This window comes from Pristiophorus japonicus, chromosome 5 (genome assembly GCF_044704955.1).
Source record: "Pristiophorus japonicus isolate sPriJap1 chromosome 5, sPriJap1.hap1, whole genome shotgun sequence".
NCBI lineage: Eukaryota > Metazoa > Chordata > Chondrichthyes > Pristiophoridae > Pristiophorus > Pristiophorus japonicus.
Genome location: NC_091981.1, coordinates 169,879,316 through 169,901,711, shown reverse-complemented (window position 1 = coordinate 169,901,711; position 22,396 = coordinate 169,879,316). Strand labels below are relative to the sequence as shown.

The 22,396-nt window shown below is 44.9% G+C and overlaps 1 protein-coding gene across 1 annotated transcript in view; it reads left to right on the top strand.

Moving 5' to 3' along the window:
• The window catches only part of gabbr2 (gamma-aminobutyric acid (GABA) B receptor, 2), a 1,540,887-nt gene that overhangs the window by 1,354,733 nt on the left and 163,758 nt on the right, over positions 1 to 22,396 (top strand). The window contains exon 13 of the mRNA XM_070880004.1: positions 15,227 to 15,349. Coding sequence (XP_070736105.1) covers positions 15,227 to 15,349 — 123 coding nt within the window. The remainder of the gene's footprint in view (positions 1 to 15,226; positions 15,350 to 22,396) is intronic.

The window sequence follows — 22,396 nt, the reverse complement described above, 5'->3', positions numbered from 1 at the left end:
ATATGAAGAAAGACTGGATCGACTAGGCTTATATTCACTGGAATTTAGAAGAATGAGAGGGGATCTCATAGAAACATATAAAATTATTACGGGATTGGACAGGTTAGATGCAGGAAGAATGTTCCCGATGTTGGGGAAGTCCAGAACCAGGGGTCACAGTCTAAGGATAAGGGGTAAGCCATATAGGACCGAGATGAGGAGAAACTTTTTCATCAAGAGAATTGTGAACCTGTGGAATTCTCTACCACAGAAAGTTGTTGAATCTAGTTCATTGGATATAGTCAAAAGGGAGTTAGATGTGGCCCTTATGGCTAAAGGGACCAGGGGTTATGGAGAGAAAGCAGGAATGGGGTACTGAAGTTGCATGATCAGCCATGATCATATTGAATGGTGGTGCAGGCTCGAAGGGCCGAATAGCCTACTCCTGCACCTATTTTCTATGTTTCTATGTTTCTATAAGAGGTTACCAACTGGCAGCGCAGCATTTAGCGCCCCGATCAAAAATTCATTAGAGGCGCACCGGGTACACAAACCTGACTGCTGATGATCACTCCAATCATGACGTATTCCTAGTGCTATGTCCACACTTGCGTCCCGGTCATAAAATTAGATGCAGCTGCCTCATTTAGCGGCTGCCAAGAACAAAGTCTGGAAAAACAGTGGGTACAGGCTTGCAGAGTCGTGAACTGGTGGCTTTTTAAAGGTATAAGGAAGCGCTTCCATCGGAGGTCACAGTCAGTGCAACATTGACACGCAGCACGGGGGTGAGCCTCCGGGTTTGAAGAAATAAGAGTTCAGCTGAAGAAAAATTGATTTTAAAAACTTTAATGGGTGCATTATTAGGCCATGCCTTTAAGATTCGGCTTTTCGCAGGATCTGAATTGGAATTCGGCACATGCGCAATGACTCGGTTAAATTTAACGCTGGAATTTTCGTTAGCATCCCCCGAGCTCTGGTGTGCAACAGCTGATTTAGCACCCTGTCAGCTCTTCGACCGATTCTGACGAATTTCTGGGCGGAGGCACAAGCATTTTCAAGGCGCTACAATTACTGCTCTGCCTGGGTTACTGCCCCAAATGCGGCATGACCAAATTTCTCCCCTTTGTGTCTGTCTTACATAAGAACATAAGAATTAGGAGCAGGAATAGGTCATTCAGCCACTCCAGCCTGTTCCGCCATTCAATGAGATCATGGCTGATCTTCTACCTCAACTCCGCTTTCCTGCACTATCCCCATATCCCTTGATTTCCTTAATATCCAAAACTCTATCAATCTCTGTCTTGAATATACTCAAAGACTGAGCCTTAACAACCTTCTGGGGGTAGAGAATTCAAAAGATTCACCACCCTCTGAGTGAAGAAGTTTCTCCTCATCTCAGTCCTAAATCCCTTATTCTGAGACTGTGACCCTTGGTTCTAAATTCCTCAGCCAGAGAAAACATCCTCCCTACATCTACACTGTCAAGCCCTATAAGAATTTTGTATGTTCCAATGAGATCACCCCTCATTCTTCTAAACTCTAGAGAATATAGGCCGAGTCTACTCAATCTCCCCTCATAGGACAATTCCCCCATCCCAGAAATCAGTCTGGTGAACCTTCGTTGCACTCCCTCAATGGCAAGTATATCCGTCCTTAGGTAAGGAAACTAGAACTGTACTCAGTACTCCAGGTGCAGTCTCACCAGGGCCCTATATCATTGCAGTAAGATGTATTTGCTCCTATACTCAAATCCTCTTGTAATAAAGAGGATTGCAAACATACCATTTGCTTTCTTAATTGCCTTCTGTACCTGCATGTTAACTTTCAGTGATTCTTGTACAAGGACACCTGGGTCCTTCTGAACACCAACATTTCCCAATCTCTCACCATTTTAAAAATACTCTGCTTTTCTATTTTTCCTACCAAAGTCGATAACTTCACATTTTTCCATATTATATTCCATTTGCCATGTTCTTGCCCACTCACTTAGCCTGTCTATATTCCCTTGAAGTCTCTTTGTATCCTCTTCACAACTTATGTCTCATCTAGCTTTATATCATCCGCAAACTTGGATATATTACATTTGGTCCCCTCATCCAAATCATTGATATAGATTGTGAATAGCTGGGTCCCAAGCACCGAACCTTATGGCACCCCACTAGTTACAGCCTGCCAACCCAATAATGACCCGTTTATTCCGATTATATAGCGCCCTGGTGAGACTGCACCTGGAGTATTGTGTACAGTTTTGGTCTCCTTACCTAAGGAAGGATATACTTTCCATTGCAGTCGTGCAAGAATTCCTACCCATGGTTGCTTGTTCCACCATTTTTCCAGTAACTGTTTAATATTAGAGCTAATTCTGAAGGGGAGCTGTTCTATTTCAAATCATAGAGATATTTGTAACGCCCAGAGTTTGCGGTCAGTAGCAAAGTGAAGGCGTTTGCTGCTGGCCCTGAATTATTCTTCACGATCCCTGTGTCGAGAACTTCGGGTTTTCCAACCTTCAATTCAAATCAACAAACTAGTTGGAATCCCCTTGTGTGCACTGAGGTGAACAGGCTGTCTAAGCAGCCAATCAAAATGCAGAATTCTCACAGGCAGGGAACAGGTAGAGTTAACTGTTAAAATTCTAACTTTTTGAAAAAAGAGAACAAAATAAAGATTGGGGCTCTCACATGGGGAAAAGGCAAACCTGAATTAAAGAAGGACAAACTTTTTTGAAAAAATTAAAATATTTGCAAGATTTCTTAAAAATGTAAAATTTTATTTAAATGAACATATTTCACAGCACAAAATTTAAATTAGTTTTCCAAGCCCCTAACATTTGGTTAGCAGTAAAAACACTGTCAAAAACCCCAGTTACACCTAGTCCCTTTGGGTCTAACGTTTAGTGGGGAATTTTAACAGCATACTTACTGTGGAAGAGCTGAAATTTTCGCCAGTTTAAATGATTTGGCTGATTACACTGATTGCCGGCTCAGTGTGGGGAGGAACACAATGCAGTCTGTTTCAGAGCTGTCATTGACAGACCGCAACTTCAAGATTTCCACATGCGTCAAACCTCGAAGTTACGGTCAGTTTCAAAGGCAGAATGATGACGAACACTGCCAGTTCGCCGTCATCCCGACCACAAATTCCGGGTCAATATCTGCTAGTAGATGTCTTGTGGCTTTGCACAGGATAGGTCAGACTGACTTGGATGTGAACTCTTTTGTTTCTGCTCTGTGTATCAATGGTTTGTGTTTTTGCATTGATATTGATGTGATCTGTTTACTCTGTGTCAATATGGTTCTCCATGTGTTTCCCTCTGATTGAGTCTGCTTGCTTCTTCTCTGTTTCAGCCCTCTCTATGTCATTGTACTTCTCTGGCCCTGATATCTTGCTGTTTGCCTTTTCTGTGACATTTTATCCCCTTCTCTCTGTTTCTGCTGGTCAATCTCTGTGCTGTATTAATCTGTTTGTATATGTGTATTTGAATGTACCACACTTCCCATACCTGTGGTCTTCTAGGCAGAAGTTCTGTGTGCCGGTGGCAATTTTACTGGTGTTTGAAATGACTGGAAAGTCTGAAGAGAAAACAGCGGGAGGGCAGTCACTGGTAGAGCTGAAGAAAGGAACGGGAAGAATAAAGGTGAAGTGGGGAGCAGGGAGTCATAAGGCTCAAAGGCTGATTGAGGCTGCCATATCATGAGCTGGGGCCATCATAAGTAGTGGGGAGTGAGAGAGCAGGGCTGCTTTAGGGGCTGATGGAAGAATAAGGGAGACTTGAAACAGCTAGTTTGGGATTAGCTGATTATTATTTTGAAGCGATGGTGGGGTTGTCAAAAGTGGGACCAACATTATTTTGAAGTGCGAGTTTGGAACAGAAGCAGTATAATGGCTGACAGAATGGGGAGCACTGTTTTTTGAAATAGCAGAAATGGCAACGGGCATGTAGAGTGCCGGGAAGTCATAGACTGTCCTACCGGGTACGATGATTTTTTTTAAAATTTGAAGCTGCAAATTGCTGCCGTAAGAAGAGAGCAGGTCGTGCACAGCAAGCAGGACAGTTGGGGAGAAACAGCAGCAGGACAAAATGGTGCCAAGCATTTCCATTTTAAATGTTAACAACAGAGCATTACCAAAAATTGTAAAAACAGGTAGTATATACATATAAAAAAATGTTACAAATATTTGATATATATTTTGGATTTATGACCTTAGTGCTGACTGGGCATAGCTTGGCTAATTGGAATATAAGGATCATTTGAATCTAGACTCCTTTATCTATGACTCATAACTATGTAACTAGAGTGACTTAATTAATTTTTTTCCATCCGATGTCATTAAGTGCATTCAAAAGGATATGTAATGTTAGAGCCAAATAGACTCTTTATTGTCCTTTTCTTCAACAAGTGAAAGAAAACTTGTAGTTAAATCTGATCATGGAAAGAAGACAAATCTAATTATTTGGAATTGCTGGCGCACCAGTGGTTGTACATCTGTTGCAGCAAGCAATCTCTGTGATTTAAATCCAGTGGATTGATTGACAGTTACATGCCCAGGTATAGAAATATATTCAGCAGCCTTTTGCCAGTTGATCAGTTCCTCTTTTGTCATTGATGTAAAGTGAACATGTGAAGCGGCCTTGGATATTCTCATTCTCATTATACATTTATGTGATGGATACTGGTCCAGACATCAGTTATTAGGAGAGCAAACAAAAGTTGCACCTTCATATTTTACATAACAAGGAGGTGTAAGTTAAAGGTTGTAAATTAGTAGAATCTGCTGTGGGAGTCAGTGGGCTTATAGTGAATGTTTGTCAATAGACTATCCTCAGAAATGGAGAGAGAGAAGTCGAGGAAGGGAAGGAAAGAGTCGGAGATGGACCATGTGAAGGTGAGGGAAAAGGTGGAAATTGGTTGCAAAGTAAATGAAATTTTCAAGTACAGGGTGAGAGCAGGAAATGACACGATACATTCATCAATGTAGTAGAAAAAGAGGTGAGGGAGCGGACCCGAGTAGGACTGGAACAAAGAATGTTCCACGGATCCCACGAAAAGGTAGGCATAGCTAGGACCCATGCAGGTTCCCATAGCAACACCTTTAATTTGGAGTGAGTGGAGTCAAAGGAGAAGTTGTTCAATGTGAGAACAAGTTCAGCCAGGCGGTGGTGGTTGGGGACTGGTTGGACCTCTGCTCGAGGAAGAAGCGGAGCACCCTCAGGCCATCCCGGTGGGCGATGGAAGTGTGGAGGGATTGGGCGTCAATAGTGAAAAGGAGACAGTTAGGGCCAGGAAACTGGAAACTGTTAAAGTGGCGGAGAAACTGGACAAGGGGAGAAATAATAGTCAAGATAGGAAGAAGTAAGTTCCGTGGGGCAAGAACAGGTTGAAACGCTGGGTCTACCAGGGCAGTGCTGTTTGTGTATCTTGGGAAGGAGATAGAAGCAGGGTGTGCGAGGTTGGGGAACTATGAGGTTTGTTATGTATCTGGACTTATATATACTCTGTCTAGCCACCAGAGGGCTCATTCCCCAGAGTCCCAAGGGATCTCATAATCCCTTGGGAGCACAGGTATTTAAGAGTGCTTCATAAATTGGAGAGACACTCTGGAGACCTGCAATAAAAGACTGTCACACTTTACTTTGAGCTCACAGTGTTCAGTCTGACTCCTTCTGATATGTCCTTACTATACAGTATAAATGCACACGAGGCCCATACTTGAGAGAAGGTCACTCTGTGACCAGTAACCTTTATTCACCAGCACTGAAGTGATGAAGGTGGGTGAAGCTTCCCCTTTTATATCTGAAGGTCTAGGTTAGGAGTGTCTCCCACAAGTTCACCACCTATGGTCAGTGTTCTCACAGTGCACAACTTAGGTCAGTTTATACATGGGTTACAATGACAGTTGAATAAATGACATCACCTCCCCCCCCAAAGTCTTATTGGAGTCACAGGTTAAGTCTCTCTGATGGTTTGCGCTCCCTTGTAGAGCGCCTGAGTTGGGGCTCCGGTTGTTGGGCGCTGGCCTGAGTGTCTGCTGTTTGCGGTGCCTCAGGCCTGTCCAGACTGCCCACAGTGACTGGGCTCTCCTCCGCTTGGTTCCGGTGTTCGGTCACCTGTGGTGGAGTAAACTCTACGTCGTGTTCTTCCTCTGCTTCTTCTATGGGGTTGTTGAACCTCCTTTTTGTTTGATCCACGTGTTTGCGGCAGATTTGTCCATTGGTAAGTTTAACTACCAGAATCCTATTCCCCTCTTTGGCAATCACAGTGCCTGCAAGCCATTTGGGCCCTGCAGCATAGTTGAGGACAAATACAGGGTCATTGACATCAATACATCGCGCCCTCGCATTCCCGTCGTGGTAGTCACATTGTGACAGGCGCCTGCTCTCAACAATTTATTTCATGGTGGGGTGTATAAGGGATAACCTGATTTTGAGCGTCCTTTTCATTAGCAGCTCTGCGGGTGGGACCCCTGTGAGCGAGTGTGGTCGGGATCTATTGGCCAACAGGAGGCATGATAAGCGGCTTTGCAGGGAACCCCCTTGGATTCTGAGCATCCCCTGTTTGATTATCTGCACTGCTCGTTCCGCCTGGCCGCTTGAGGCCGGCTTGAACAGTGCCGTTCTGACATGGTTGATACCATTTCTTGCCATGAAGTCCTGGAATTCAATGCTTGTAAAGCACGGGCAATTCTCGCTGACCAAGATGTCCGGTAGACCACATTTCTTGACTAAAGCCAGTAGCGGGTCTCTATTTGTCCAGACTTTGATCTGACGGGCTGTCACGGGTGAGCCTTCGCTTTCGAAAGCTTCAACAGCCATGACCATCTCAGCAGCACGCTCGGTTGCCCCCTCAGTGGTGGCTAGTGGGAGCCTGCTGAGTGCATCGGCGCAGTTTTCAGTGCCCGGTCTGTGCCAAATTGTATAGTCATAGGCAGCTAGCGTGAGTGCCCACTTCTATATGCAGGCTGATGCATTTGCATTTATGGCCTTGTTGTCGGCCAAAAGGGACGTTAGGGGTTTGTGATCTGTCTCCAGCTCAAATTTCCTGCCAAACAGGTACTGGTGCATTTTTTTTACTGCATATACACATGCTAGCGCTTCCTTTTCTACCATCCCATAGCCCTTTTCTGCCTAGGACAGACTTCTGGAGACATAAGCTACCGGCTGTAACTGACCCTTGGCATTAATATGCTGCAACACACACCCAACCCCATAGGTCGACGCATCACACGTTAAAACAAGTTTCTTACATGGGTCAAATAGCGATAACAGATTGTTGGAGCATAACAAATTGCGTGCTCTATCAAAAGCCCTTTCCTGGCTTTCCCCCCAGACCCATTCGCACCCTTTGCGTAGGAGCACGTGTAGCGGCTCTAACAAGCGTGCTCAATTTGGGAAGAAATTTACCAAAATAGTTCAGGAGCCCCAGGAACAAACGCAGCTCCGTCGTGTTACGGGGTCTGGGTGCTCTCTGGATCGCTTTCATTTTGGACGCAGTAGGGCTGATCCCGTCTGCTGCTAACCTCATCCCCAGGAATTCTACCTCTGGAGCTAAGAAGACGCACTTCGCCTTTTTCAGTCGCAGACCTACCTGGTCCAGTCTGCGTAGCACCTCCTCCAGGTTGTGGAGGTGTTCTTCAGTATTGAAACCCATGATGAGGATGTCGTCTTGAAAAACCACCGTCCTTGGAATCGACTTGAGGAGGCTTTCCATATTTCGTTGAAAGATCGCAGTGGCCGAGCGAATCCCAAACGGACATCTGTTGTACTCAAACAATCCATTGTGTGTCGTGATGGTGGTCAGCTTCTTCGACTCACTTGGCAGCTCCTGGGTCATGTAAGCTGAGGTACGGTCCAATTTTGAAAAAAGTTTGCCACCGGATAGCGTCACAAAGCGGTCCTCCGCTCTCGGTAGCAGGTACTGGTCTTGGAATGACACCCGATTGATGGTGGCCTTGTAATCACCACACATCCTGACCAACCCATCCACCTTGAGCACCGGCACAATCGGGCTCGCCCAGTCACTGAATTCGACTGGCGAGATGATGCCTCCCCTCAACAGGCGGTCCAATTCGCATTCTATCTTTTCCCACATCATGTACGGCACCGCTCTGGCCTTGTGGTGTACTGGCCTGGCGTCCAGGTTTATGTGAATCACTACCTTGGTCCCCAGTAGTGCGGGACCGTCCCTGGGATAATCCAGAGTGGGAATCTGTTCTCCGAATCTTTGTGGGTCACGACTACCGTGGCGCTGCCTAGCACCGGAATGATCTTCTTTGTATATGTCCGTAGCTGTGTGTCAATCGGTAATAATTTTGGCCTCCTAGCCTTGGACGCCCACAACTTGTCCAACTGTTTGATACTCATCAGGGACTGGCTGGCCCCCGTGTCTAGCTCCATTGATACTGGGATGTCATTGAGGAGCACTTTCATCATTATCGGTGGCGTTCTGGTATATGAACTGTATATGTGTTCCACATGAACTCGCTGAACTTCAACTTCCAACGATTTCCCCCAGTATTCATTTGGCCTCATAGGGCTTACATCGGGCCCATCCTCCTCGTACATCAACCTGGCTGCAGGCTTCCTGCACATACGCGCCAAGTGACCACTGACGTTGCAATTTCTGCAGGTATATTGCTGATACCTGCAAGCTCTGGCTGGGTGTTTGCCTCCACACCTCCAACATGAGCCATTATTGGAAACAAAAGGTCCATTACCAGTTGATCGTCTCTGACTGTCTCTGTAACTGTCCTTAAGCGCACGATTAACAGGTGTTGATGGCCCCATTACTGGCCGCATTGTCCCTTGCGATGGTATGAATCGCCATTCAGCTAGCCATTGTCTTTGTTGAATTGCCCCCTTTGGGTTCGACTACATGCTCGGGCATGTTTGATTGCCCCTGTCTGCCTGGAAAACTGTGTGCCGCGTTAACAATGTTGACTCCCTGTCGATTTGTTGCATTTAAGCCAAGATTTTTGTCAAACATTATTCTGGTCTCTTCCTCTCCTGAGATAAATGTCTGGGCATCAAAGCCGCTTTTTCCAGGGTCAAGTCTTTGGTCTCAATCAGTTTCCTGAAAACCCCAGCGTGCCCGATGCCCTCAATAAAAAAGTCTCTCAGCAATTTCTCTCTGCATACATCTGGGAACTTACATAGGCTCGCCAGTCGCTGGAGGTCTGCCACGGAGTCTGGAACGCTTTGGTTTTACACGCACCGGCGGTGAGAAGGGCAGTGTCTCGCCATGTGCACGCTGCTTGCCGGTTTAAAGTGTTCCCCGATCAAATTACTGAGCTCTTCAAAAGTCTTGTCCGCCGGCTTCTCTGGCGCTGGAAGGTCCTTCATCAGGGAGTACGTCCTGGATCCACAAACCGTCAGGAGATGAGCCCTGCGTTTGTCGGCCGAATCCTGTCCCAACAATTCCTTAGTGACGAAACTTTGCTGTAGTCTCTCAATAAAATCATCCCAATCATCATCAACACAGTACCTCTCTTCTGTGCTGCTAGTGGCCATGCTCGCGTGGTTTAAATCCCATCCTCGTCGCCAATGATATGTCCTTACTATACAGTATAAATGCACACGAGGCCCATACTTGAGAGAAGGTCACTCTGTGACCAGTAACCTTTATTCACCAGCGCTGAAGTGTTGAAGGTGGGTGGAGCTTCCCCTTTTATACCTGAAAGTCCAGGTTAGGAGCGTCTCCCACAAGTTCACCACCTAGTGATCAATGTTCTCACGGTGTACAACTTAGATCAGTTGATACATGGGTTACAATGACAGTTGAATACATGACATCTTCTCCATACACTACAACTGGTGACAAGATACAGATAGCGAACCCAAAGATGCAGAGAACAGTGGGCATCCTAGAGAAATTCTCAGAGGGAGATGATTGGGAAACTTTTGTGGAGCGACTCGACCAATACTTCGTGGCCAATGAGCTAGATGGGGAAGAGATTGCTGCCAAACGTAGAGCGATCCTCCTCACTGTCTGTGGGGCACCAACGTATGGCCTCATGAAGAATCTGCTCACTTCAGCGAAACCCACAGAGAAATCGTACGACGATTTGTGCATCTGGTCCGAGAGCATTTGAACCCGAAGGAAAGTGTTCTGATGGCGAAGTACCAGTTCTACACCTACAAAAGATCTGAAGGCCAGGAAGTGGCGAGTTATGTCGCCGAGCTAAGATGCCTTGCAGGACATTGCAAATTTGAAGGACATTTGGAGCACATGCTCAGAGACTTTTTCATACTTGGCATTGGCCACGAAACCATACTTCGCAAACTTTTGAATGTAGAGACCCCAACCTTGAGTAAAGCCATAGCGATAGCCCAGACGTTCATTGCCACCAGTGACAATACTAAGCAAATCTCTCAGCACACAAGTGCTGCTACAAGTACTGTGAACAAAGTGATGTTGTTTTCGAATCATAACGCCCAGGGCAGGTCACACATACCTGCAGCTACACGTTCGCAGATAACTGAGTCCACCATCAAGGGTGATGAATGCAAGGCCATTAACACCTTGTTGGCGCTGCAGAGGTGAGCATTGTTTCTAATCATGCCGATTCAAAGGATACATTTGCAAGGGCTGTGGAACAATAGGATACCTCCAACGAGTTTGCAGGCGAACTGCTAGACCTGCTAAACCTGCAAACCACCACGTTGCAGAGGAGGACAGATCCACGGAGGATCACGACAAAACAGAACCTCTGATAGAGGAGGCAGAGATACATGGGGTGCACACATTCACTACGAATTGTCCCCCGATAATGCTGAATGTTGAACTAAATGGACTCCTGGTGTCAATGGAGCTGGACACGGACGCGAGCCAGTCCAGCATGGGCAAAAAGACTTTTGAAAGGTTGTGGTGCAACAAGGCCTCAAGGCCAGTCTTAACTCCAATTCGCACGAAACTAAGAACTTACACAAAAGAACTAATTCCTGTAAATGGTAGTGCTACCGTAAAGGTCTCCTATGATGGAGCGGTGCACAAGCTAGCACTCTGGGTGGTACCGGGCAATGGTCCCACGCTGCTCGGCATGAGCTGGCTGGGAAAGATACGTTGGAACTGGGACGACATCCGAGCGCTGTCGTCCACTGACAACACTTCGTGTATACAGGTCTTAAACAAATTTCCTTCGCTGTTCAAACCAGGCATCGGAAAATTCCAAGAAGCAAAAGTGCAGATCCACCTAATTCCTGTGGCGCGACCCATTCATCACAAGGCGAGAGCAGTACCGTACATGATGAGAAAAAGGGTAGAAATCGAGCTCGACCAGCTACAAAGAGAGGGCATCATCTCACCGATCGAGTTCAGCGAGTGGGCCAGTCCTATTGCCTCAGTCCTCAAGGGAGACGGCACCATCAGAATCTGTGGCGATTACAAAGTAACTATCAATCGTTTCTCCCTGCAGGACCAATACCCACTTCCAAAAGCTGACGACCTCTTTGCAACGCTGGCGGGAGGAAAGACGTTCATGAAGCTGGATCTGACCGCAGCCTACATGACGCAGGAGCTGAAGGAATCATCGAAGGCCCTCACCTGCATCAACACGCACAAAGGTCTTTTTGTTTATAACAGATGCCCGTTTGGAATCCGATCAGTGGCAGCGATGTTCCAGAGAAACATGGAAAGTTTACTGGAGTCGGTCCCGCACACCATGGTCTTCCAGGACGACATCTTGGTCACAGGTCGGAACACAGTCGAGAACCTGGAGGAAGTTCTTAGTCGGCTCAACCACGTGGGGCTCAGGTTAAAATGCTCGAAGTGCATTTTCCTGGAGCCTGAAGTGGAGTTCTTGGGAAGGAGGATTGTGGCGGACAGCATCAGGCCCACCAACGCGAAGACGCCGACAATCGAGAACGCACTGAGGCCACAGAACATGACGGAGCTGCAGTCGTTCCTGGGACTCTTGAACTACTTTGGTAACTTCTTACCGGGTCTCAGCACCCTGCTAGAACCACTACATGTCTTACTACGAAAAGGGGGGGGAATGGGTTTGGGGCAAAAGCCAAGAAAATGCCTTTGTAAAAGCAAGAAAATTGTTATGCTCAAACAAATTGCTTGTGTTGTATGATCTATGTTAGCATTTGGTACTAGCATGTGATGCGTCGTCATGTGGCGTTGGGTGTGTATTGCAACAAGCTAATGATTTCGGGAAATTGCAACTGGTTGCTTATGCATCCAGGAGTCTGTCTAAGGCTGAGAGAGCCTACGGCATGATTGAAAAAGAAGTGTTAGCGTGTGTCTATGGGGTAAAGAAAATATATCAATACCTGTTTGGGCTAAAATTCGAATTGAAAACCGACCATAAGCCACTTATATCCCTATTTTCTGAGAGCAAAGGTATAAATACCAACGCATCGACCTGCATCCAGAGATGGGCGCTCACATTGTCCGCATTCAACTACGCCATCCGCCAGGCACAGAAAACTGCGCTGATGCTGTCAGTAGGCTGCCATTGTCCACCACAGGAGTGGAAATGGCGCAGCCCGCAGATCTTGCCATGGTTATGGAAGCATTTGAGTGTGAGCAATCACCCGTCACTGCCCGACAGATCAAAACCTGGACAAGCCAGGACTCCTTATTATCTCTAGTCAAAAGCTGTGTGCTTCACGGGAGCTGGTCCAATATCACATTGGAAATGCAGGAAGAGATAAAGCAGTTCCAGCGGCACAAAGATGAAATGTCTATACAGGCAGACTGCTTTCTGTGGGGCAATCAAGTAGTGGTCCCCAAGAAGGGCAGAGACACCTTCATCAATGACCTCCACAGTACCCACCCAGGCACCATAATGATGAAAACGATAGCCAGATCCCACGTGTGGTGGCCCGGCATCGACGCGGACTTAGAGTCCTGCGTTCACAGATGTAATACATGCTTGCAGTTAAGCAATGTACCCAGGGAGGCGCCGCTAAGTTTATGGTCTTGGCCCTCCAAACCATGGTCTAGGGTGCATGTCGACTAAGCAGGCCCGTTCTTGGGTAAAATGTTCCTTGTGGTTGTAGACGTGTACTCTAAGTGGATTGAATGAGAGATAATGTCGGCTAGCACGTCCGCTGCCACCACTGAAAGCCTGCGGGCCATGTTTGCCACACACAGTCTACCCGATGTCCTGGTGAAAGACAACGGGCCATGTTTTACCAGTGCTGAGTTCAAAGAATTTATGACCCGTAACGGGATCAAACATGTCACATCTGCCCCGTTTAAACCAGAGTCCAATGGTCAGAAAGAGAGAGCAGTGCAAACCATCAAGCAAGGCTTGAAGAGGGTAACGGAAGGCTCACTGCAGACTCGCCTATCCCGAGTCCTGCTTAGCTAATGCACAAGACCCCACTCACTCACTGGGATCCCACCTGCTGAACTGCTCATGAAAAGAGCACTTAAGACAAGGCTCTCGTTAGTTCACCCTGATCTACATGAACAGGAAGAGAGCAGGCGGCTTCAACAAAGTGCATACCATGATAGCACAAATGTGTCACGCGAGATTGAAATCAATGATCCTGTATTTGTATTTAATTATGGGCAAGGTCCTAAGTGGCTTCCCGGCACTGTTGTGGCCAAAGAGGGGAGCAGGGTGTTTCAGGTCAAACTTTCAAATGGACTCATTCACCGGAAACACTTGGTCCAATCAAACTCAGATTCACGGACTACCCTGAACAACCCACCTTGGACCCAACTTTTTTTGATCCCCCCCCAACTCACAGACCAGTGGCAACCGACACCACGGTTGACCACGAAGCAGAACCCATCATCCACAGCAGCCCTGCAGGGCCCAACCCACCAGGCAGCCCAGCAAGGCCAGCTACACAGCTGCCCAGCGAGGGCCCAACAAATAACTCAACAACATCAACCTTCACATTGAGACGATCAACCAGGACAAGAAGGGCCCCAGATCGACTCACATTGTAAATAGTTACACTATTGACTTTGGGGGGGGAATGTTGTTATATATGTGGACTTGTATTTACTCTGTATAGCCACCAGAGGGCTCATTTCCCAGAGTCCCAAGGGATCTCATAATCCCTTGGGAGTACAGGTATTTAAGAGTGCTTCACAGGTTGGAGAGGCACTCTGGAGACCTGCAATAAAAGACTAAGGTCACACTTTACCTTGAGCTCACAGTGTTCAGTCTGACTCCTTCTCCATGCACTACAAGGTTGCCAGTTGTTGAGGGAAGATCTCCAGAGGAGATAAGGTCAGTGACAGTCTGGGAAATAATGGCTTGATGATCGGTCGTGGGGTCATGGTCCAGAGGGAGGTAGGAGGATGTGTCAGAGAGATGGCAATCAGCCTCTGCAAGGTAGAAGTCAGTTTGCCAAACAACAACAGCGCCGCCCTTGTCAGCAGGTTTAATGACAATGTTGGTGTTGGATCTGAGAGAGCGGAGTGCTGCAAGTTCAGAGAGAGGTAGGTTGGAGTGAATGAGGAGAGCAGAGAAATTGAGATGGCCGATGTCCTGTCAGCAAGTTTGTAATCCTAAGATCTAGAGAGGGTAAGAAGCCAAAGGGAGGGGTCCAGGTAGAGCGAGAATTCTGAAAACGGTAGAAAAGGTCAGCTGTGCAGGGAAGACTCCTGGCCGAAGGAGTGGGCACCGAGGTGAAGTGCTGGAAAAAGAGCTCAGCGTCGTGCCATGATCTTATTAAAAGGCGGAGCAGGCTCGCAGGGCCAGGTGGCCTACTCCTGCTCCTATTTATTATGTGCCGAACTCAAAATTCATTGAGGAGATGAAGCTCAAACCTTTCCTCCTTATTTTTCTTTCCCATGGCAGCTAGTGACTATTCCGCCATTCACCCCCCATCTAGACTCATCTTTTGTTTCTTAACTTGTGCCATTACCATCTCATTTTTCCCCATCCTCCCTTTTGTCTCGTAAATCACTCCTGCCTTCCACCCTATCACAGACCTTCCCTTTTGATCTTTCCTCCCCTCTCCCTTTCACTGCCCCTGCACTTCCTTAAAATCTGTTACATCTTGAACTTTTCCAGTTCTGACGAAGGGTCACAGACCCAAAACGTTAACTCTGTTTCTCTCCACAGATGCTGCCTAACCTGCTGAGATTTCCAGCATTTTCTGTTTTTATTTCAGAAGCCAGCATCCGCAGTATTTTACTTTTGTATAAAATTAATTTGGTTACTTCGGCAATGTTTGAACTTTGAACTGAGCTAACTTGCTTGTCTCAGCTTTAATCTTGGAGAAAGTTGTGTGAAATGGTTTTGTTTGAAGATCATGGAGTATTTTTTCCCTTATTAGATCATCAAGGACCAGAAGCTGCTTATTATTGTTGGTGGGATGCTGCTCATCGATCTCTGCATCCTCATTTGCTGGCAGGTTGTGAATCCCCTGAAGAGGACCGTGGAAGACTACCCTTTAGAGGTCAGTTAACAGGGTGTAACTGGGAATGGTAAGGTCTGGATTTGAAGCTGTTCTCTCCTGTTTCATTTTAGGGTGAATACTGTTAGGAGAATTTGAAATGTAAGTGTAATGTAGTGAAAAACGAGCAAGTACTTTGAAGACAATCTGAAGCAGCTGAACTACCTGTCATAAAAAAGGTTCTCATGAATGGATGGTCAGCTTGGGATGGTACACCAAGGTGCCTGCGGGTCTTGAATCCATATCTAAATACGTTAAGATCCAAAGTTGTATATATAAAACTAAATATAAATATAACAATATAGTCTTTGCAGAAAATTTGGGGCATTTAAAGAAAGATGATTTCTAGTTCAGCCAACTTCTTTAATTCTACTTTGTCACATTTAAGCTTGTGTGCAATGCTGGGAATAAAAGGATATGCTAGGAATTTGAAGTACAACGCTGCAAGCCTATTCGCAATTTACTTGCACATAAGTATGTTATTACTATTCAATCATACATTAAAAATGGGAAAAAAATGACACTTCTTATAAAGAAAAACACATTTTTTTAATGTTTTAAATGGAGCCAATTTATCTAAAGCTGGCAGTTGAGCAATGAGGACTGAGACAATATTACAAGATTGTCCTTATTCACACAGAGGTATTCTCAGTTGATTGTGGAAGGATGGTTGGAAACTTATGAGATGCAGGAATGTCTAGAGATGTAATTAAATTACCTCTTGGAAATATCCAGAATTTCCTATAAGACAGAAAGTGGGAAATATAAGGTTGAACAAGTTGGACCATATAGATACTTCTTTTGGGCATAGTTCTCATTAAACAATAATTGCCTGATGTCCATGCAGCCTTAGTCTAGTGGTAGAGTACTGGACTCCATTCAAAGAGCCCCAGTTGACCCAGCCCTTCATCTTAGGGTCAAGGTGCACTAATTGGAGCACATTGTGGCAGCATAACCTGCAGTTTCAGAGAGTTATAAATATCAACCTATCTCACTCTGCTGAATAACATTAGTGGTGGCTTCAGACAGGTCTGTGCTCTAAAATATTCCACAGGTCCTGCTCAGGTGGGAAAACATCAAAAGGAAAATAACGTTGAGGTAAAGATTATTATAAAATTAAGATTTGAAAAATATATAGTGATAGCTTTTAAAGGCAGAAGGGTTGCTTCTGTCAAACAGTATATAGTTACAAACCTTTTGATTTTTGTTTTCACCAATAAAATATGAATATGTTGATAACCTATATTTCTCCTTAGTGGCATTAGTTTAATTATATTTTAGTAATAGTATACCAGACATAACATTCAGTTCAAAAATAAATAGAAAAAATAGTTAGGCTATAAGCTTTATGAATATTGAAAGGCAGTGATTTTACATTTATTAGTATTGCTATATAGAACAAAGGACACACCGTTTGTGGTTTAAATAATTTAAAACATGACTGACAAAGGTAGGAAGGGATGGAATAATCGAATGCTCCCTCGGGAATGTTCCAATTTATCACAGATTGTGAGCTACCACATTACATATGATTGTCAGAATTGTCAGTGTAAAAAGTGCAGTTAATGCACATACACAATTCAGTTGCAAATAAACAACAAATAAATATGTACAATGACATGTACACAATTAATACATACATATGTACAATATCAACTACTTACTTTTACAAACATAGATGAATATCTCAACACACTTTATAAAGGAGAGAGGTTGCCATGGAGCAGGAAACAAAGGAATTTGGGGAGGAGACTGAAGATATGGTTAAAGAGTTAGGATTTTAGAAGGCTTGTGAAAGCAGGCACAGAGTGAGCAACTTGTAAATGAATTCCAGAGGGCAGGGGTGTAATGACAATATGTTGACCTTGGATGGTGGAATAGAGGAATGGGGAACAAGCAGCAATCCAGAGCCAGGAATATGGACTGGGTTTTAGTACCAAAGAAAATTTCCCAGAAGAGTAGAGTCAGGCAGTGAAAGAACATGAAAATGAGGACAAGGATCTTAAAATTGATTCACTGAAGCACAGGCAACCAGTGGAACTTATTGAGGGCAGGAATAATTGATGTGTGGAACTTTATGTGGGACAGATCTAGAGTCACAGAGTTATGGATAAATTAATCTTCAAAAGTGATAAAGGATTTTAGCAATAAAAACAGAAAATGCTGGAAATCTCAGCGGGTCAGGCAGCATTTGTGGAGGGAAAAGCAGAGTTAACGTTTTGGGTCAATGATCCTTCATCAGAACTGGAGCGTGTTTGGAAAGAACACATTCTAAAGAAGCACTAAAAGGGATTGGGGAAGAAAGAACAAAAGGGAAGGTTTGTGATGGGGTGGAAGGCAGGAGAGATTAGAGAAAGAAAAGGGATGATGGGCCGAATTGAAATGGTAATGGCCAGAGTTAGAAAAAGGTTAGTCAAGATAGGATGTGAATGACGGAATAATTACCAGCTGCCATTGGAGACAAGGAGAAAAAAAAAACATAGGCTCGGGGGGGGTGGGGGGCGAGGTGCGGGGGGAGAAAGGGAGCCAAAGATGGCCAGAGTTTATGCTCTGAAATTGTTGAACTCGATGTTGAGTCCAGAAGGCTGTAAAGTGCCTAAACGAAAGATTAGGTGCTGTTCCTCGAGCTTGCGTTGAGCTTCATTGGAACAGTGTAGGAGGCCAAGGATGGCGAGGTCAAAGTGGGAGTGGATTGGAGAATTAAAGTGACAGGTGACCGGAAACTTAGGGTCACACTTATGGACTGAACAGAGGTGTTCCGCAAAGTGGTCACTTAATCTACGCTTGATCCCCACAATGTAGAGGAGGCCACTTCGTGAGCAGCGAATACAGTATACTAAATTGAAAGAAGTACAAGTAAATTGCTGTTTCACCTTGAAGGAGTATTTGGGGCCCTGGATAGTGAGAAGGGAGGAGGTGAAAGAGCAGGTGTTGCATCTCCTGCGCTTGCACGGAAAGGTGCTGTGGGAAGGGGAGGGGGTGCTAGGAGTAACTGTGGAGTGGACCAGGGTGACGTGGAGGGAGCGGTCCCTTTGGAACGCTAAGAGGGAAGGGGAGGGGAAGATGTGATTGGTGGTGGGATCACGCTGGAGGTGGCAGAAATGGTGGAGGATGATCCGTTGAACGTGGAGGCTGGTGGGGTGAAAGGTGAGGACAAGGGGAACCCTGTCGTGGTTCTGAGAGGGAGGGGAAGGGGTGAGAGCAGAGGTGCGGGAAATAGACCAGACACGGTCGAGAACTAGAGTGAAATACTAGCATAAGTGGACAATTGTCTGGTGTAGAATAAGGCAGTTTTGGCAATGAACAGGATGTGAGTTTTAAAGTTCAGCTCAGTGTAACAGAACAAATACATATACACAATAATACTAAGAAGCACACAACACATAAATACGTACTTATGATAAGATAGACATAATGGTGGTGAATCTCCGCTGAATGCCCCATTTTTCCAAGATGTTTGTGGCTCTTCAACTGAAGTTATGGCAAATGAGCAGGGGAACCTCCCAGAACTCACCCTCATTAGATACATATGTAAAATAATATATAAACATGATAAAAAATGAGTACAGTAGCACATAAAAAGTAAAAAATAAATATGTAACAATAATGTGCAAATGCGCAATAATTGCTTCATTAGATTATTGTTAATTAATTTTATTACAATGTGTAAATCAGAAATTTTTAAAGGAGCATTGGATATAACTGTAATATATCCAACCAGTGGAAAAGTTTCACTTGTAAGTTTGGAACAACTGGCTGAAAATCTCTAAATTGTACCAATACATAAAATACCATCCTTGGATTATAACAATAACAACAGCATTTATATAGCGCCTTTAACACAGTAAAATGTACCAAGGTGCTTGTATTATAGGCTATAATAACTTGCATGAAGTGCAACATATAAGCTGCACTGATAGGACATGATGGGGAGAAATCGGTCCTTGTTGTGCCTGTTGTCCTGACAGAAAACAGGAGCAAAAAGGACCAATTTGAGGGTGAATCATCTCGCAAGGATGCCTGAGGTAAGTGGGTCAGGCATTATTCAGATGTCCCTGGTGGTCACCTAAAACGGGTGTTAGGGCCCTCAAATATGTTAATGAGGGCCCTAACACCTGTTTCGGGATAATTCCCTAAAATTTGTTGGCGCTGAGCAGAGCTGGTATCGAGCCTGCTCCGCTCAGTTTTGTGGCTCATAATGCAGCTTAACCACTGGTCCATAAAGGGGGCTGCCACCAAGCTTACCTTTATATGGAACGGGAGGAAGCAAGAGTTCAGAAATTCCAAGGGCCAGTGCCAACCTGCAATTGCCCCCCTCCTGTTCTCCTGGCCCCATGACGTATCTGACGGCCACTCAATTCAAATTCTTCCTCGTCAAACCAACAAGTTGCATTTGGATGCCTCCTTTGCATCTGCAGCTCTCCGGCAATATGATGATGCGACCAAGGCCCAATTTTGAGTGAAGCTACAGAGCTCCAAGTTCTGGCGCACACTCCCAGTGCACCAGTAATTTCAGCCCCGGAAATAGCCCTCGACCAATTCCTAACCTGGTTTATTTAACAGTTTTTAAACCTCATCTGTGGCATAAAATTCGACCTATAATAGAAATAACTTTGTTGCGCAATACAGCAGTGGCTATCAAGTAACATCCTATTAGGACAAAACGTATCAATGCTGAACAATGTACACCTGAGTTCCATATAATGCTGTCATATTCCCACAGGTGTATCTTTTAGAACTAGCTGTCTGTTAGGTAGAATCGTCTTTGTGCAGCTAAATTCACATTGATTTCTATGACATATAACTGGGGATACAGAAGTGATTGTGGTAATGAGGCCTACAAATCATTTCCCAAAGGAGTCCAGTGGTAAAGGAGGGCAGCTGGAATAAGAATTAAAGATTGCTTCTTAAAAATTTCAGTGTGAAAAAAAGGAAAACAAAAGGAGCAAGGGAGCTATCACAGTGGGGGAAATCTCTCCTCGGTTGTTTTCTGAAGCAGAATTTGATGAATATTCTGCTACAGTTGGTGGATTATCTACAACCTGTCAGAGAACAGCTATGAAGTGTTATACTGCCTGGAGTGTTGAAACCAGGCATGTATGTGTCATTGTTGTTCTATTTTATAGCAGGTCTCACTTTAATCAGCACCCAGAAAAAAATGAGAAATGTTAGTGAAAGTAGAGAAGAGCCGGCTATCTGAGGGGGGAGTGTTGCTATGTAAGTAAACATGTAACTGCCATGTCTAACCACCAGAGGGCTTATCCCCTGGAGTCCCCAAGGGATCCCACAATCCCTTGGGAGTACCTGTATATAAGGAGGGCTCACAGGCTGGAGAGGCACCCTGAGATCTGGAATAAAGGACTATGGTCACACTTACTTTGAGCTTGCAGTATCTCGTCTGACTCTTCATCCAAGACATAACAGTACTCATGTCAAATTACCCTCAATCTGCTATGTTAGCATTGCTGTAAAACTGTCTATTTTAAATGGGTTAATATAATAAATAGTTTAAGATTTTGAAATTCATTGACAGTTAAATGAAGTATAATATTAAATAGTTATACATGAGTTTCACCAGTAAAGAATACATTCAGCTGAAATCTGCCAAATTTAGGACATGCAGTCATGAGATTTGTCTTCCAGACAGTTCTGACTTGTATTAACACATGTGGCAAGCGTCTTTAGAGTAAGATGCAGGAAGAAGAGTGTAGAGGAAAAAAACCATCAATAAATTATATAAAGCAGTTTGCAACAAATCCCAGGATTGTATCATGCTGTCCACTATGCTAAACTCACCACTAACACTGTACCCCCATCAATCAATCAACATTAGTGTATGACTGCTGACTGTATAAGTATTAAAACCCTATGTCTCCGAATTTGGTGAAGCCCCCCCACCCACCCAAGCGCCGCCCAAAGGACGGTACCTTGGGTGGGGTTTTCATCAAAAAGGTGCTTCAAAGGGCGGTGGGCAGCAATTAAGAACATAAGAACTAGGAGCAGGATTAGGCCATTTGGCACATTGAGCCTGCTCTGCCATTCAATAAGATCATGGCTGATCTGATCATGGACTCAGCTCCACTTCCCTGCCCGCTCCCCATAACCCTTTACTCCCTTATCACTCAAAAATCTGTCTATCTCCGCCATAAATATATTCAATGACCCAGCTTCCACAGCTCTCTGGGGCAAAGAAATGCATAGATTTACAACCCTCTGAGAGAAGAAATTTCTCCTCATCTCAGTTTTAAATGGGTAGCCCCTTATTCTGAGACTATATCCCCTAGTTTTATTTTCCCCTATGAGTGGAAATATCCTTTCTGCATCCACCTTGTCTAGCCTCCTCATTATCTTATTATGTTTCGATAAGATCACCTCTCATTCTTCTAAACTCCAATGTGTAGGTCCAACCTACTCAACCTATCTTCATAAGTCAACCCTCTCATCTCCGGAATCAACCTAGTGAACCTTCTCTGAGCAGCTTCCAATGCAATTAGATCCCTCCTTAAATACGGAGACCAAAACTGCATACAGTACTCTAGGTGTGGCCTTATCAATACCTGTACAGTTGTAGCAGGACTTATCTGCTTTTATACTCTACCCCTTTGCAATAAAGGCCAACATCCCATTTGCCTTCCTGATTACTTGCTGTATCTGCATACTAACTTTTTGTGTTTCATGCACAAGGACCCCAAGGTCCCTCTGTACTGCATCCTTTTGCAGATTTTTTGTGGCCTCCTCACAATTTGCTTTCCTACCCATCTTTGTATCATAGCAAACTTGACTACATTAGACTCGGTCCCTTCATCCAAGTCATTAATATAGATTGTAAATAGTTGAGGACCCAGCACCGATCCCTGCGGCACCCCACTAGTTACTGTTTGCCAACCGGAAAATTATCCATTTATCCCGACTCTCTGTTTTCTGAGAGGTAGCCAATCCTCTATCCATGCTAATGTATTACCTCCAACCCCGTGAACTTTTATCTTGTGCAGTAACCTTTTATGTGGCACCTTATCGAATGCCTTCTGGAAATCCAAATACACCACATCC